The sequence below is a fragment of the Electrona antarctica genome (genome assembly GCF_951216825.1).
Source record: "Electrona antarctica genome assembly, chromosome: 6".
Taxonomy (NCBI): Eukaryota; Metazoa; Chordata; class Actinopteri; order Myctophiformes; family Myctophidae; genus Electrona; species Electrona antarctica.
Window position 1 is genome coordinate 19,898,592 of NC_136811.1, and position 16,826 is coordinate 19,915,417.

A 16,826-nucleotide genomic window follows, 5' to 3' on the forward strand; every position below is an offset into this window, starting at 1 on the left:
TATATTCAGTGATTTCACTTAATTCAAATATCACTTATTTTTTCTTATTTTTTGGATAATCCTCCCTACTATAAAGTGTGCTGACCATATAAGGAGTTCCTCCCTGTCCCCAGTGAGCCCCTGGGGTCAAAAAACCCTAGTTTCGGTTTGGGCTTTGGGTGGCAAAGCCTTCATCCAATCAGGATGAGAGGGGCCTTCTTCCAATCATGATCGAGTGGGGCGGGCATTGGTGCACGTGCTGTTGGTCTGTTGTACTTCCCCCACTGTAGAGCGTGTGCATGTGCACATCTTGGGTAGACCGTTTTTTTTCTCCAAATCACTGAATGCTCCTTTAAGGTAGGCCTATAACAAATGTTCATATAGCCCCATCTTGGGTATATGCAAATTAGGTGTCCACACAGCCAAACATTCCAATATTCCAAAATGTTTCTTAATTGTAGATATGACATGTTTGCATTTGTACCTCATCTGGTTCAAAAGTTATAGCCAAAACAGTTTTCAGTTGGCAGCCATATTGGATTTGACCACTATGGCGAAAGTGAACGTCGCTGGCACAGGTCTCTAGAGGGCCCCTAGCTGGTGCTTTTAGACTGATTCGTGCAAAATTTCTCTCGTGGCCTGTACTCCAGGACCTGGCTAAATGCACTTCATTTAGCAGAATATCTCAACTGTTCTTGGCTAATATGACCGCTGACAACTGTGAAAAATTCTCTATCCGGGGTGAAATACCCAAAAATGACCATGCCCCTTTTTAAAATAACCGCCACTTAAAACATGCCTCTATCTTCTAAACCGTTGGAGCTGCAGATGTTCTGAGATGCTCAAAATGTCCAGAATACTCATGTTTGAATACTCATAGAGCATATGCACACGGCGGTCATCTTTCCATAAGTTAATGGCAGGGTGGAAACAAAGTCCAATCTAATTGTATTCAATTATGTCAAACTCACCAACATTGCAGCTGTACGAAAAGCTTTAATTATCCTCTTTCTATCTGCAAAGTGTTTGTTTCATAAAAATCCATGGTAGATATGTTATGAGCTACTTTATGTCAAGAAATTCCTTGCAAGTGATTTTTTTCTAAGTATTGGAGTTTGGAAGTGCTCATTGAATAATCACTCAACGGCCCTGCGTACCACCTGTTTTGAATTTGCACATAATGCAGGAGGCAGCAAGATGCTGTTACTGAAAGGGAGTGCTTCCAACACTTCACCTGCAAGGAATTTCTTGACAAAGTAGCTCATAACATGTCTATGGTGGATTTTTATGAAACAAACACTTTTCAGATAGAGCATCATTCAAGCTTTTTGTACAGCTGCAATGTTGGTGACAGTTTAGAAAACAGAAGATGTTCGCAGCGGTCATATTGGCCAAGAACAGTTGAGATATCCTCCGCTAAATGAAGTGCATACATATCTTAGCCAGGTCCTGGAGTACTGGACGAAAGAGGCCAATTTTCACAACTTAAATTATATAAAAGTGGGTCCTAAACAATTGATCTTAAATCTGAATATTTCATTGTATTCCCCATATATGAAGGACATTTCAGTATGTTTCAGCATAGTGGTGGCTGCCATCTTTAAATGGTCCATTTTGAGGGCTGAGCGGACATTTTTGAGCTTGACATAGAGCAGATTTGGATTCAGCACACCTTAATGCTCCTTAAAATCCTATGTCCAGCTTCAAGGGTTTGTGTAAACACAAACATTGTGCAAACACGAACATTGAATGCCATTGACAATGAAAGGCCAGTTTTGAGTGTTTTTGTAAACAAACATTGTGTAAACACAAGTGAGGACGCAAATTGTGATTGGCTGGAATGAGATAAGAACGCCACTCACTTCACATGGGTGTGATTTATATATATATATATATATATATATATATATATATATATATATATACAGGTCCATCTGAAGTAATTAGAATATTTTGTAAAAGTTCATTTTCTTCCGTAATATAATTCAAAAAGTGAAACTTTCATATATTTAAAACCTTTTCTTGTTTTAATCTTGATTATGGTGTACAGCTCATGAAAATCAAAAAATCCTATCTCAATGAATTAGATTATTTTACGAGACCAACAAAAAATGACTTTTAAATGAGAAATGTCGACCATCTGAAAAGTGCAGTTAATACTTGGTCTGGTTTGAACAAATTATTGTATCAATGGGGTGTGGCATGGAGGTGATCAGCCTGTGGCACTGTTGAGGTGTTATGGAAGCCCAGGTTTGCTTTGATAAGAGCCGTAAAATTAATTTCTTATGTCTCACACCTTCCTCTTGACAATACAACCTAGATTCTCTGTGGGGTTCAGGTCAGGCCAGTTGGCTGGTCAGTTAAGCACAGTAATACCATGGTCTACACCAGTTACTAGTAGTTTTGGCTCTGTGGGCAGTGCCAAATCGAGCTGGAAAGGAAAATTAGCATCTCCATGAAGCTTGTCAACATACTGAAGCACAATGTACTCTAAAAAGGTGGCTGTGTTTAAACCAGTGTTAAGTTAAGTCAGTGGATCAACACCATAGCAGATAACATGGCCTCATGTCCAGAGTCTCAACACAACCATCTATTATGATATTTTACAGCATTGTATTTTTAGATTTTCACGAGCTGTACGCCATAATCATCAAGATTAAAACAAAAAAAAGGTTTTAAATACTTCACTTTATGCACAATGAATTGAGAATATATGAAAGTTTCACTTTTTGAATTATATTACGGAAGAAAATGAACTTTTACAAAATATTCTAATTACTTGAGATGGACCTGTGTGTGTGTATACTGTATGTTTTTTTTGTTTTTTTTTTAATGAATGAAGTAAAATAGTAAATGGCTGTCTTATTGATGGTCAAAGTTTGTGGTATTCATATCAAGGTCCATTATTTATCCAGCATTCTTTTTAGATGAGATCATTTAGCCTCTCAGACCCAAAACTGAATTGATGTGTGCTACCATAGGAGAGATGACAGGAGACAAACGTTGATCAATATAACAATTCTTCTACATTCTCTAAGTGTGTAAGACATTTTACTCTTGAGTTAAAACTCCCTCAAGGATCACTGGTAAAACCAAATTGCGTGTCCATTTGGTTTCATTTTACACTCAAGAGTTAAAGATCCGCCCAGGCGGTGGCGTAACTGTCTGGGCACCCGACTGGTAATCCAGTCGAAGTGTGCCGCGGGTTCGACTCCCGAGCCCGACACGGCCTTTACTGCATGTCTTCCCCCATCTCTCTCCCGTTTCCTGTCAGCCTACTGTCTGTCCCTTCAAAAAACAATAAAAGGCGTAAGCCGCAAAAAAATATCTTAAAAAAAAAAAAAAAAGAGTTAAAGATCCATAAGGGTCCATTAAGACTCTTACCAACTCTCCATTTAGCTGGGGACCACCTGGAACCCCCTAACGGACCACTGGTCAAAAAGTGACAAAAGGTGGCAGAGAGGAAATGACCTGCAGCAAAGGGCCTTGTGTTTTATTTCCCAAAGAGTGTGAAACATTTTATGGGTCACGACTTGAGTAATTTTGATTAATTAATTAATTTGATTAATTAATTAATTAATTTGATTAATTAATTAATTAATTTGATTAATAAATTAAGATTAATTTGTATTATTGCTCTTGTATTGCTATTGGAGACACTGGGGGGGCACTGGGGAGGCACTGGGGGGACACTGGGGAGGCACTGGGGAGGCACTCAGGGGGACACTGGGGAGAAACTGCAGCCACTGGGTAGACATTGGGGAGGCACTGGGGAGACACTGGGGAGGCACTCAGGGGGACACTGGGGAGGAACTCAGGGGACAGTCACACTGGGGAGCCACTGGGGAGACACTGGGAAGACACTCATGGGGACACTGGGGAGGCACTGGGGGGACACTGGGGGGACACTGGGGAGGCACTGGGGAGGCACTCAGGGGGACACTGGGGAGAAACTGCAGCCACTGGGGAGACATTGGGGAGACACTGGGGAGGCACTCAGGGGGACACTGGGGAGGAACTCAGGGGACAGTCACACTGGGGAGCCACTGGGCAGACACTGGAGGCACTGGGTAGGCACTGGGAAGACACTGGGGAGGTACTGGGTGGACACTGGGGAGGCACTCAGGGGGGCACTGGGGAGGCACTGGACATTTCATATCACACACTATGATTCACTAGCCCCCTCAAAAAGAAAAAACATATTTTTTTTTATCAGCTTAGCATGGCGCGATTTATTTCAAGCATGGCGCAGCGCCATGCCAATAACATTGTGCAGGAAACCCTGAAAATACATTACATTGGACATAAGAAAGACAATAACATTGTAATACTAGTCATTAAAGATGGAGTGCCGTCCAATTTTTTGACAGTACTTCCTTAGACCCCTTGGTGTGGTTGTTATGTGCAATGATGTCTTCCCTTTGTATTTAGGGTTTCTTCCTGGAGGCTGAAACCTTGACAGTCAAACGTGCCAATGAAAAAAACAGTATAATAGTGACATCACACTATCAGTCCCTCCCCTAACACCTCCCCCTTTATAATACAACAGCGGCTTCAGTTCAGGTGGATCACCACCCATCACCTCCCACCAGGCAAACCAGGCATACTTAATGAACTGGTGGGCGTACACACATAAAAACGTCATTTTAACAAATACACTTTTTTGAAAAAGTTCTTCCTCCTTATATAGAGCACCGAAGTCCTGACGTCACTGCCCTCTACTATCAGTAGAGAGCGCCAGTCCCTAGGTTCGTGTATTTTTTGAGTGGTGTAAACCACTCCTACAACTGGCTTTGTTGTGCAGAAAAAATGAGCATGGTTGCTATGTTCACCCTGTTCACCCGGGTGTGATTTCATTACGTCAGACATGATGTGCAGAAAAAATGAGCATGGTTGCTATGTTCACCCTGTTCACCCGGGTGTGATTTCATTACGTCAGACATGATTTCATTACGTCAGACAGGCTAAGACCTTACACCACTCAGTTCACACGGGTGTGATTTTTTTATAAGCATTGTAATCTCCATAGGGGGATTTTAGATCGCCTCATATAAGAACTGTGATCACCCCGGCCTTTTCACTCATATGGATATGAAGCATCGACTGAAGGTGGAAATGTACAAATATACCCAAAGAGTAACAAAATAAGCGTTAGAAACAAGCCAAACAACCCAGAGACTACATTTCCGGGTAGGCTGCATCTGCCCGCAGCCCGTCGCACAACAGAAACTGAACGTTAATTACGTTTATTTTAATTTTATTGATATATAATGTATCGTGGTTAGTACGAGTCGAGTCACCACCAGCTGAGCTTACGTCAACGAGGAATCTCAGGAACGCAATATGTTGACAGCTAGGCATGACGTATATGCTCAGCGACATTGCATTCATATGTAGTTTCAAGGCTTTTGCGGTCACATTAATTCCATTTTCTCCAGAAACTGGCTGTATCAAATATGAATGGACATTATTAACGACGCACAGCCACTCCCCTGACAGAAAGGCCGGGGTGGTCGGTTTATTTTTCAAACACAGTTCTTATATGAAGCGACATAAAATCGCCCTATGGAGATTTCAATACTAATACAAAAATACACGAACCTGTGTGTTGGTGCCCTCTACTGAAAGTGACGTCAGACTTCGGTGCTCTATAACAATAAGACCTGATGATCATGTTTTAGGGTGGAAAAAAATCATGGCACTCCATCTTTAAGCTACGAATATAGAAGTAATTAAAGCGGGTCATGTTTGCATGATTGGAATTGTAACAGCAGAAATCAATAATATATCAGTGTTCCGATATTAAGTCGGAACACAGCCGCATTAAGTGAAGGTGGGGGCCGCATATGGCCCCTGGGCCGCCAGTTGCCTATGTATGGTCTATGCCATGGCAACCATTGTTGGGCAACATTACTCATATCAGGAGAGTAATGTTACTTACAGGTATATTACATTATTACTCCTTTAAAAAGTAATACGATTGTATTACTTATTAAATCAAGAGTAATATCGCTATATTATATTACATATTACTTTTGCACCCCCAACACCAACTGCAAAAAGAGTCACAACAACACAATCTGTTTAGCCAGCTTGTTTTAGAACTGAATCCAACTTTTTTCGAGTCACCAAGCTAAAAAGGCTATAAAATAGCGCAGCAATTTCTCTTCACCTTTTAAACAAAATGTTTTCAAAAGGCATCCAACAAAGTGGTGCAACCACTCCAAGGAACAGCAATGTCTGTGTTAACCTATCTTTGTGTGTGACTATGTTTGTGTGTGACTCATGTGTGACTCATGAGTACCAGTAGGGGCGCTGTTGTGCCAGAAACAGAGAGAGAGAGATAGTGCTGCACTGTTGCCTGCTAATGAGAGAGAGAGAGAGGGGGGGGGGGGGGAGTTGCACCACTCAGTTCACACGGGTGTGATTTTTACATAATATGTCGTATTTTTACAGTTTTTGGTGAAGTAATACCGTACACTACTTGTTACTGGGTAAAATAATATTACAGTAATAAATTCAAAATAACTTACTTTAGTTACTTTAGTCATGTATGACATCTATATCAATCAATATCCTATCAGACTCTCTACACTACAGGAATGTCTTTGTCACATCACAGGTTTACAGCAGGTGTACCGTGTAATACAGTGGGTGACACTCAGAGCTTGTGGATCGGCTATTTTCACTACTTCTTAAACATGTGTTTATAATTTAGGGAATTTATCTGATTTTTTCATGAAATTACTGGAAATAAATCATTGCATTTTGTTTTGGTTTTTGATTCATGACAATGTTTTGAAATAATGATAATTAAAAACAAAATGTAGGAAACCAAAGCGGCCTGTAAAAATGTGTCCGGGACCCACAAATGGGTCCTGACCCAGTGTTTGGGAACCAGTGCTATACATCAGTGCATCCCAAAGTGGGGTCCTTGAGGGAGTTCCAGGGGGTCCCCAGCTAAATGATAGTTTGGAACCAAATGGACCCTTATGGGTCTGTAACTCTGAGAGTGTACAAATGGAACCAAATGGACCTGTTCCATTTGTACACTCTTGAGTTAAATTAACATTGCATTTACAATATAAATTGGAGTCCCAGAGTAAAACTGTAAAACTGGGGGTCCTTGAAATTAAACGGGTTGAGAATTACTGCTAGAGCCGTAACAATCTTCTCTTATGGGGGTCCCTGGCATATCTTTTCAAATAGGGGTCCGCAGGCTGATTAGTGTCAATTTGGGGGACCTGTAAGTGTTATACCCGATGTCTGTCACCTGCCTAAATATATGTCTGTCTGTCTGCTTGTAGAAGAGCCTCCCGATCCTCCCAGACCGGCCGTGACCACAGGTGAGTCATAACTGATCAATCGAAAGATTCAATCACATATTTGCATGGTGTGCTGTTAATCACATATTTGAATAATGTAGAAAAACAATCACCAGTATAATTGATTATGAAAATTGACTGATCTGTTAGTACAGCTTAGTATTGATTGCGAGTGAATCGTTATATTGGTTCGGTCCGTTCCGCACAACTCGACGGTAATACCACAACACGCTCGTTGACGTCGATGACGTCATCCCCACTTGCCATTTGAATGTACAGTTAATATGGCAAACCGTGTTTCCTGACTTTGTAATCTGTTCCACAGCTTCGACTCTGTCCACACCTCAAGTACCTGCTCGTGCTATCACCACGAATACTAGTACTACTAGCGTCATTACCACTGGCACTGGTAACGCTAATAATGCTACTACCCTCAACAACGTGGCTGCCTTCGCCCACTCCCCAACAACGACGGCGATACCTCAGGGCCAGCAGCTCTTCCTGACGCAGACGGCCGCCGGAACGTTCTTGGTCCCTGCAGGTGCGACGCAGACGGCTGGCGGAACGTTTTTGGTCCCTGCAGGCCCGACGCAGACGGCCGCCGGAACGTTCTTGGTCCCTGCCGGTCCTGGAGGAGCCGGACGTCCGCAGATCCTGCTCACCTCACAGGTCATTACTATACTAGAGCACTGGTTCCCAAACAGTGGGTCGGGGACACATTTTTATGGATCACAAGAAATCCCAGGTGTAGACTGTTTTTTCATATGATTCAAAATGGTGGGAGATCTAAGTGTCACAGGTCATAGGTGCGTATATCTATTTTGCGTCCGACTCCGAGCATAGGTATGGTAACGCCCCGCCTGCCTCTGATTGGCCTACCGACACTGCCCGTCTTGACTGTCCTCCGAGATGTGAGGTTACTCCATGGTGGGAAATAATACAAGAGAATGACAGCTTGTTACGGAGTACATGTTCAAACAATTATTCCATCAAAGCAAACAGCATAAACAATATTAGTTTGCAAATCTACAAAAATAAAATGTACAGTTCTCTTGTATCATACCGTACTTGTATTATTTTCCACCACGGAGTAACCTCACATCAGACTATCCAGCATCGCTATATCCACCTCAGTGGACAGTCAAGACGGGCAGTGTCGGTAGGCCAATCAGAGGCAGGTGGGGCGTTACCATGTCTATGCTCGGACGCAAAATAGATATACGCGTCATAGGTTCCAATATCACATTTGTTCCCTGTGAGGAGACGGCAATGCTGACGCGTATATGTATTGAAGTTTTATTGCTGGCGATCAAACGGCCAGCCCTGCTAATATGAAGGCAGAGCGAAGCTACGGGTGTCAAAAATTAAAAAAAGGAAAAAATTCAGAATATTCTTCTCTCGCCTGATATCATTGAGGATGCGCTAGGACGTGTACGTACTACGTGTGGAGCGGAAACGGTTACGCGCAGCTTGACACCCCGTGGATTCGTTTTAGTGGGCAATGCTTTGTTTTCAAGAGTGTTGCTTGCAACCTGCAGTAGTATTATAAAGTTATATAAAAATATGCAAGGCTACCACTACCACACCCCATGAAGCCTTGAATTCATTGATTTTTTCCTAAGCTCTCTCTCTGTGTGTGTGTGTGTGTGTGTGTGTGTGTGTGTGTGTGTGTGTGTGTGTGTGTGTGTGTGTGTGTGTGTGTGTGTGTGTGTGTGTGTGTGTGTGTGTGTGTGTGTGTGTGTGTGTGTGTGTGTCTGTGTGTGTGTGTCTGTGTGTGTGTCTGTGTACAGGGAACTGGGAGGCCGGTCCAAATGACCCGGCTGGTTTTGAACATGGCTCCTGGATCCAGCCTGCAGCCTCTCACCTTCATCCAGGGTAAGACCTGCTGATAATTCCAATGATCAACATGATAATCTACAACCCATTAACACTTTAATCGCTCAGGGTTATTTAATCCATTACATTATAGCGCCCATTCGATTTATAAACACGGACCCCTTTAACGGACGGACCGGAAGTTGTTGTTGATGTGTGTGTAGCAGCTAACAATAGCCACACCACTCTAGAGTCGATTGACAACAACGGGAGACAAGAATAAATCTATCGCGACTAGCGACTGGACCGCGGAGCGCCGTCTAACACAGGATATTTTTTCATAATTAGACGGGATGATTTATATCGCGAGTTATGAACGTTTTAAGATTTTCGTTTTCATCAGCTAAACAGGGGAGGGAGTTTTTCGATGACGTCTCACTCTTGCACAACACCGAGGATTGCCCAACAGGCGCTCCCAGACTGTGGAGCCATGCGATCCGTTCTCATATCAATAAACTTCGTCTTTTGGACAATACTTCGTCCTGGGCGTCGCGCGTTACTAATAGAAAGGACAAAGAACTTCGTCCTGGGCGATGGGAGTGTTACTCAGGACGAGTATACCTATCGTACAGTCCCGACGTGTTATCAAACACAACTCTACATAAGTCTATGAAGCTATCTATGGAAAACTTTCATCTGCAACACAATAAGCGGTTCCTGCTTCATCTCTCTCTCAGCTATGTGGTACTTGGCCTGGAAAAACTTTGAAGACTTAATTATAGTATAAAATTATAGTATAAACTGAAGGCTTCCAGAGCACTGGAAATATAGCTGGTTTTGAATGTGAGACATTTTCAATGTACTTTTATAGGCCAATATTATTCTATGTACAGTCGAGGCACGATGCACAACTAGCAACGTCCTCCAGACAGCAGCTATGGAGAACCTTTCTCATGCTAAGCCATTGGATGCATTTTTTGTAAAACAGGCCCCTCCCACTAACTTCGGAAGCCGATTACGGTCTAACGATACGCACTATCAAAATTCTGCCTGTGGTGTTTTAATCGGTTAGGTCCGGAGAAAATGTGTACCGATTTCTGTGAGATTTGGACAAAATCTTTAGGAGGAGGAGCAAAAAGTGTGTTTTGAAGAAAATTCAAAATGGCATGGCCTATAATTTAGGCATTTAGCAGACGCTTAATGCCTAAATCCATGCGTCATGAATCCAGGAATTTTTTTATTTTATTTTACGGCTGTTATAGCGCCGCCATGAGGCCGACCAATATAATTATAAGTTAATTAATTTTAGTAATTATTATGAACCTCCCCTCCAAGTTTTGTAACTATAGCCCTTACAGTCTCTGAGGAAAAAATACTTGGATGTGAGTTTTCGCATTTTCCAATTCATGTCAATGGGGAAATTGAATGCACAAAATACATTAATATCAATTAAACTATACAACATTTCTCTTAGCAAAATACAGGCACACCATTCCCGATGAAGCCGGTCGATTTGACATATGGCTCAAGTGCGTGCCAACAAAACTGGGAGGAGTAGCGTTTAAAAAAAATAGGTTACTCTAGAAAGAATAATAATAAAGTGTTACAATTACTATAGTCTGGTTAACCACACTAACTACAATTTAGGCGATTTACAGTAAGCAAGATAACAACAAGCTAATTCATGACAAATTCATGATGTAATAACTCATTAGAATATCGTGGAAAGTACATTTTCTCTCTGTAATGTAATCAGTTCATGAAAACAAAAAAATCCATCTTAAAATATCATTATGTACTTTCCACAATATAATTCGTTTTATAGCACCTGTAGATGTAATAACAGTAAGAACATGAATTAATAACCCTGCTTTATTCTCAGCCCCTCCGATGGGTCAGCCCCGTCCCCCCCCTCCAGTTGGTACAGTCCGGCCCACCTACGTCACTCTCCCTGTCAGCCAATCAGCAGCCAGCGCCGCCAAGCTCAGTTCCGCCCCCATCATCGGTGAGTTTCCCTGATAATGCATAAAGCAACCACTTTAGAGTTGCAACTGTTACTTGAAGTAATTGATTTAATCTAGTTATAAAATATCTTCTGTAATCAATAATTTATGTAAAAATAATCAATCCATGTTTGGGCATGTCATTATAATATAAATAATTCCTATATCTACAATTACATCTTATTTTCCGTTCACAAAAGCTGGAGAGACGGATGGACCACTGTTATTGCACAAACACTTTATAGCAATGATCATCACTAGGGCTGAGCGATTAATTGAAAATTAACTGAAACCGAAAAAAGAATATAAACCCGATGTCGATTAATCGAAAAATAATGGACAGAGCTGATGGTCAGTTTGTGGCATGTCTATCACCCAGGCACTTTCACGCTCGATACACGTTCCTGAGCTCATGCCAAAAAAGCATGGCTTCACTAAAGCCATTCAAAGCGATGTGAGGAAATTACTGATGCCATTACATTACATAGCGAAGGACATGGGCGGCCCCGGTTGCTACTGTCAAACATGGTGGGTTTAACAAGCTCGTTAAAAACCTCGACCAAAGATACACTGCGTGCGCCCTTGCAAAAATAAGTTTCACAAACTGCGCTGCCCAACCTGTACAAAACATGAATTGAGGAGGTGGCCGCCGAACTAAAATATGTTCGTCACTTTGCGGCCACGTCTGGTCAAGTAGGACGATAGAGCCATAGTTAAGCCTTACATTGCACTACATTGACGACGAATGGAACCTGCGCAACAGATGCCAACTGCACCCACATGTCACTTCGGCAAACGGTAGAAGAGGACCTGAGCAGCTGCTTGGTGTCTCCCTTGCTGGATAGTGAAGAGAATCCACTGGAATGGTAGAGAAAGCATCATGTTAGCTTTCCCACTCTGAGTGAGTTAGCAAAAAAGTACCTTTGCGTACCATTCTCCTCATCTGAGCAAGTATTTGGTTCAGGAGGAAACCTTGTTACATGCTACAGATCCCACCTGAAACCCGATGATGTGAACATGAGTGAAATGCATACTGTTGCATAGAGTGGCAGAACAAGATTGATGACAACAATGTGCACAATTGTAACTCTTTATCATTCAGCCGTGTGGACATGTTTGCTCATAGCACCATTTAAAATGTATTTTTGTTTACAAGAGTTACCAGTTATTTTACAATTTAATTTGTAAAAAAAAATCTATGCAATTTTTATACTTTGTTCTAAGACAGTATTTTCTCCATGCTTACAGGAGTTTTCTTTTAAAACTAAAATGTGACTTTTCCACAAGATATTTTCATTTCAAGTGTTGTGTGCAGCTCAGGTGGAGTTGGTAGGTTTGACGGGCAGTTTGAGGATCCTAACTGTTAGGAGTTTTAGTCAGAAGTGCTTTTTAATACCTTTCATTGGTTCAATATTTGTTAAACCCACATACAGACTTAAAGGGTGTTCAATAGCACTGATTTATTAATAAAAATAAAACAAAGTTGAAAAATGGAGGTGGCTGCTTTCTGCCCAACAGCGACGATACGTATGCGTGTAAAAGGTGTGTAAAAATAAAAGATAAAACATTCAGGCGGGAAAAAATCTAAATCAAGGTAAATTAAATAATCGTGAGTTATCGCAAAAATTCATGATAAAGTAGGGTATGTTTCTAGGCTTTCTATTGGTTCTACCGAGTGAAGACCCATCCTCGCTGTAAGTAAGGCAGGAGCCTATCTCCTGTTTCTGTAGCGTGAGGCAGCTTGATGTTCAGGTTCACCCCCTGGACATGACGCCAGTATGTCGCAGGGACTTACCCCCAATCCAACCCTTGATGCTGAGTGCCAAACAGGGAGGCACTGGGTCCCCATTTGTAGAGTCTTTGGTATGACCCGGCCGGGGATCGAACCCCGACCTCCCAGTTTCAGGGCGGACACTCTAGCCACAAGGCCACTGAGCTGGTGGTTGCAGACAATAGCATTCATTTCCAGTTCCATTTCAGAACGGATATAGAAAGCGGCAAAGCACATCTGAAAACAGACTTCAAAACGCGTCTGTACAAACAAACCAATGGCGTCACTTTGTCCATTTATTTTTTACAGTCTGTCGCAGACGAGATAACTCGATCCCAGGACCCATCGGTGGACATTCAGCTGGGGCCTCAATGGGTCCCCAATAAAATGTGTTTTTTGTTTTGTTTTTGGGTGAGAAATTGTATTGTTTAAAGGGGTATTTCACATAAAAAACACTTGAGGTTCACATAAAAACCTGAGAAGATGTTAAGTGTGTGCACCTCAGAGAGTTTGTAAAGTTGCTTGATGCAGTATTTAGATATTTGATATTCAACCACACCCTCCTATACAAGCCTATTCAACATCAATCTCCATTAACCATAGACTCATTTTCAACGTCCCCAGTTCTGTTCTGATATTCTCCCTTTCTCCCCTATTCATATTAATTGTTTTGAAAATGAAAAACTAAATTTCAAGAATTTAAAAAGTAATAGAAAATCACACCCGTGTGAACTGAGTGGTGGGTCCCCGGAACTTCCAGACCCACAGGAACGCGCTCAGGGTGCCAGCCCGGTTCCGGCGAGCCGCCCCGTGTCCGAAACGGTCAAGAAATGACAGAGTTACTGTGTGGGGGAAATTAGCAGACACCTCTCCCTCTTCCTCTCGTCCCCTCTCGTCCCCCCTCTCTCCCTCTCTCTCTCTCTCTCTCTCTCTCTCTCTCTCTCTCTCTCTCTCTCTCTCTCTCTCTCTGTAATTAGCAGCGCAACACTATCTCTCTCTCTCTCTCTGTTTCTAGCACAACAGCGCCACTTTTGCCCCTACTGGTACTCTAAACATAGGGACATAGGTAGGGACATAGGTTGGGACATGGGGACATTGCACTCAAAAAAGAACATAACATCTACCGGTATCTAAATATTGACGGAAGCAACTTTATAAAAAACGTTTGGGTGCACACAAAAGACAAGAGTAGTCAATACATAACCCCAGAAGTGTTTTAAAGTGAGATACCCCTTTAACTGGCCTTTGATCTCATATGGTGATGATTATGGATGTATTCATGTACTCTGTTGAATTGATCTGAAAATGAATCACATGGGTGAAGAAGACGGCAGCTAGTTAATCTGCACATTCTGCAGCAGCTGGCTGACGTAATCACAGCTAAACAGTAGGCTGTCACAGCTAAACGTAGCAGCAGAAGACAACATCGCTGTTGGGCAGAAACCTTGTATCTCCATATTTCAACTTTATTTTCAAAGCTGATCTACAAGCTCACAACACGTCACAGCGCGCGTCATCACAACGTGTTGAGCTGGTTCCCCTCCACTTTTTTTAAAACATTTTAAAAGTGAAAGTCTGTGAGGTTTTTAAATATAGATTTGTGGGACATATGAGGTTTCTAACATAACAGAAGACAGATGTAGATGCAGGCTGAGGCAGAGAGGAGGGCATCACAGGAGCAATAAATATACATGCTATTGTCTGTTGGTCAGCAATAGGTTACTTGGTGTAATTTTAATAATGAGAATAATCATAATACTATCTATTAAGCTATTTTTAATATCACTATAACAATCACTGTGATGGATTATTAAGAGCAATGAACGATTTTGGCGCTGGAAGTCGAGGCACAGACGATCGTATTTCAGGTCGTTGTTGAAACCTTGTGTGACCCCCGGGTCTGAGTGTGCGCAAATGGCAATGTCATTAATGTAGCATGTGCCCTGCGGACGCATCAAAGGTGATATGGGTGAATTTAATTGTAATATGTGATAAGTAGGTGCGCTTTAATTGATAGTTAGACCAGTCATTTATTGTCAAAATTTCATCATATAAAAACATTATATAAAGAAAAATATCTAATTATAATTTATATATTGCTGGCCATCAAACTGTTGCAGGTATATTTTCTGCTTCTAAATCTACCTCTGATGTCCCCTTCCCTGCCTCAGCCCCCGCTCCACTTACCAAGAGTACCATAGAAGAGGTGATTCGAAGACTTAAACCTGCCTCAGCTGAGCCCGAAGTACCACCTGAAATTGAAGTGGATGTGAAAACTCCAAAAAGAACTGGAAAAATTAAAATGAAAGTGAAGGAATCTCCATTTGTGACAGTGCTCACAGATGAATCCACAGACATAAGCAGCCATCAGCGCCTTGTTGTGTACATCCAAATCATCGATACCAAAACATTTCAACCGAGCACTCATTTAGTTGCAAGTAAGGTTTGTACGGATGGAACGGGTGCGGGGATTGCGAAGTCTATTCGGGAAGTGATGTCAGAGCTGGACATTCCTTTATCCAAGGTAATGAGTGTAGGATCGGATGGAGCGGCAGTCATGATGGAACAAAACGAAGGCTGCGCACGCATACTGCTTCGGTTCAACCCGCACATGGTGAACGTGCACTGTGTCGCCCATTCCCTGGCCGTGTGCACGTCGCAAGCAGCAGAGGCAATCGCAGACCTGAAAGAACATCAGCGGATACTGAGTGAGCTGTTCTTTTATTTCCGGGGTAATTCCAGACGATCGAAAAAAATCCCAGAAATCCAAACGTTGCTGAGAGACCTAGTGTTCACCAATGAGGAGTTGCGTTTAGTTCGATGGCTGTCGTATGACGACGCTCTGAAGATAGTGCACAGGAACATGGACGGTCTGCTGGCGTACTTCAGCCACATGGCCCAGCATGTGGTTGAGTTGGACCTGAGGCAGAAGATCGGCACGGTGAAGTTCATCAGCATCAGCGCGCTGATGGCCGACGTGATGGCCCCCGTCGCGTCCTTATCCCTGTTCCTGCAGAAAGACTGCGTCGATGTGGAATTGGTGAGGGTGGCGCTGGAAATGGCCATCGAGGATCTGGAAAGGATCAAGGCAATGGCTTCACCCAACCTTGTGGCGTTGACCCGCAAAATCCAGGGCGACATGTGCGGTGAGTTCAAGATCACCGGCATCACATTTAATCTGGAGCCGCTGTGCGTCCAATTCATCAACAACCTGATTGGTAACTTGCGCGCCAGGTTTCCCAACACCTCTCTGTTGTGTGCGTTTGGTGTGTTGAGTCTCCGTCCCATCGCCTTGATGAGTGAAGAAAAGTTGAAGGTCTTCGGTAACAAAGACCTGGAAGTGCTTATCACCCACTATGGGAGTGAGAAAACCCACCGATTTAAGGAGGACGGGGAGGAGCACCATACCACCAACCAGCCCTTCATCGACGCCGCACAAACCCGTCTGGAGTGGGCCCTGGTGAAGACGGTTGTCAAAGCGCAGCGCTACTCCAGTGACAGCATGTGGCAGCTTTGGGCGTTGCTGACAAAGTACCATCAGGACCAATTCCCCAACCTCACCATCCTGGCGCAGTTGGCCACCACCCTGGCCGTGCACACCGCTGGCTGCGAACAAGCCTTCTCTTCTCGGGAGCTCATCCTCGCCCCTCAGAGGAACATGGGCAAGCTGTCATTGGACCATCAGGAGCAGCTCCTCAAGGTCCATCTTGGCCCTGTGCGGTCAGAACTGAAAGAACAGAAAGTGGCCAACTGGAAACAGGGCAAGGAGAGGAATGTTTACAATACACTGCAAAGTACTAGTAATCCTTGCTATGTGCCACAGACTTCAAAGGTAGTGTAAGTGATGTTATTTGGTTAAACAAAACATTTTTGTTAAAGGGGAATACCACTCATTTTCAACATTGAACTATTTCATTAATATACCTTAGTGTT

General features: G+C 42.8%; 1 protein-coding gene across 1 annotated transcript in view; it reads left to right on the plus strand.

The window, feature by feature from the left end:
• The first annotated feature begins 7,244 nt into the window (after positions 1–7,244).
• pogzb (pogo transposable element derived with ZNF domain b) overlaps positions 7,245–16,826 on the plus strand; it is a 44,684-nt gene continuing 35,102 nt past the window's right edge. Inside the window, exons 1-4 of the mRNA XM_079502853.1 lie at positions 7,245–7,325; positions 7,630–7,973; positions 9,095–9,179; positions 11,002–11,124. Coding sequence (XP_079358979.1) covers positions 7,265–7,325; positions 7,630–7,973; positions 9,095–9,179; positions 11,002–11,124 — 613 coding nt within the window. The 5' untranslated portion in view covers positions 7,245–7,264. The remainder of the gene's footprint in view (positions 7,326–7,629; positions 7,974–9,094; positions 9,180–11,001; positions 11,125–16,826) is intronic.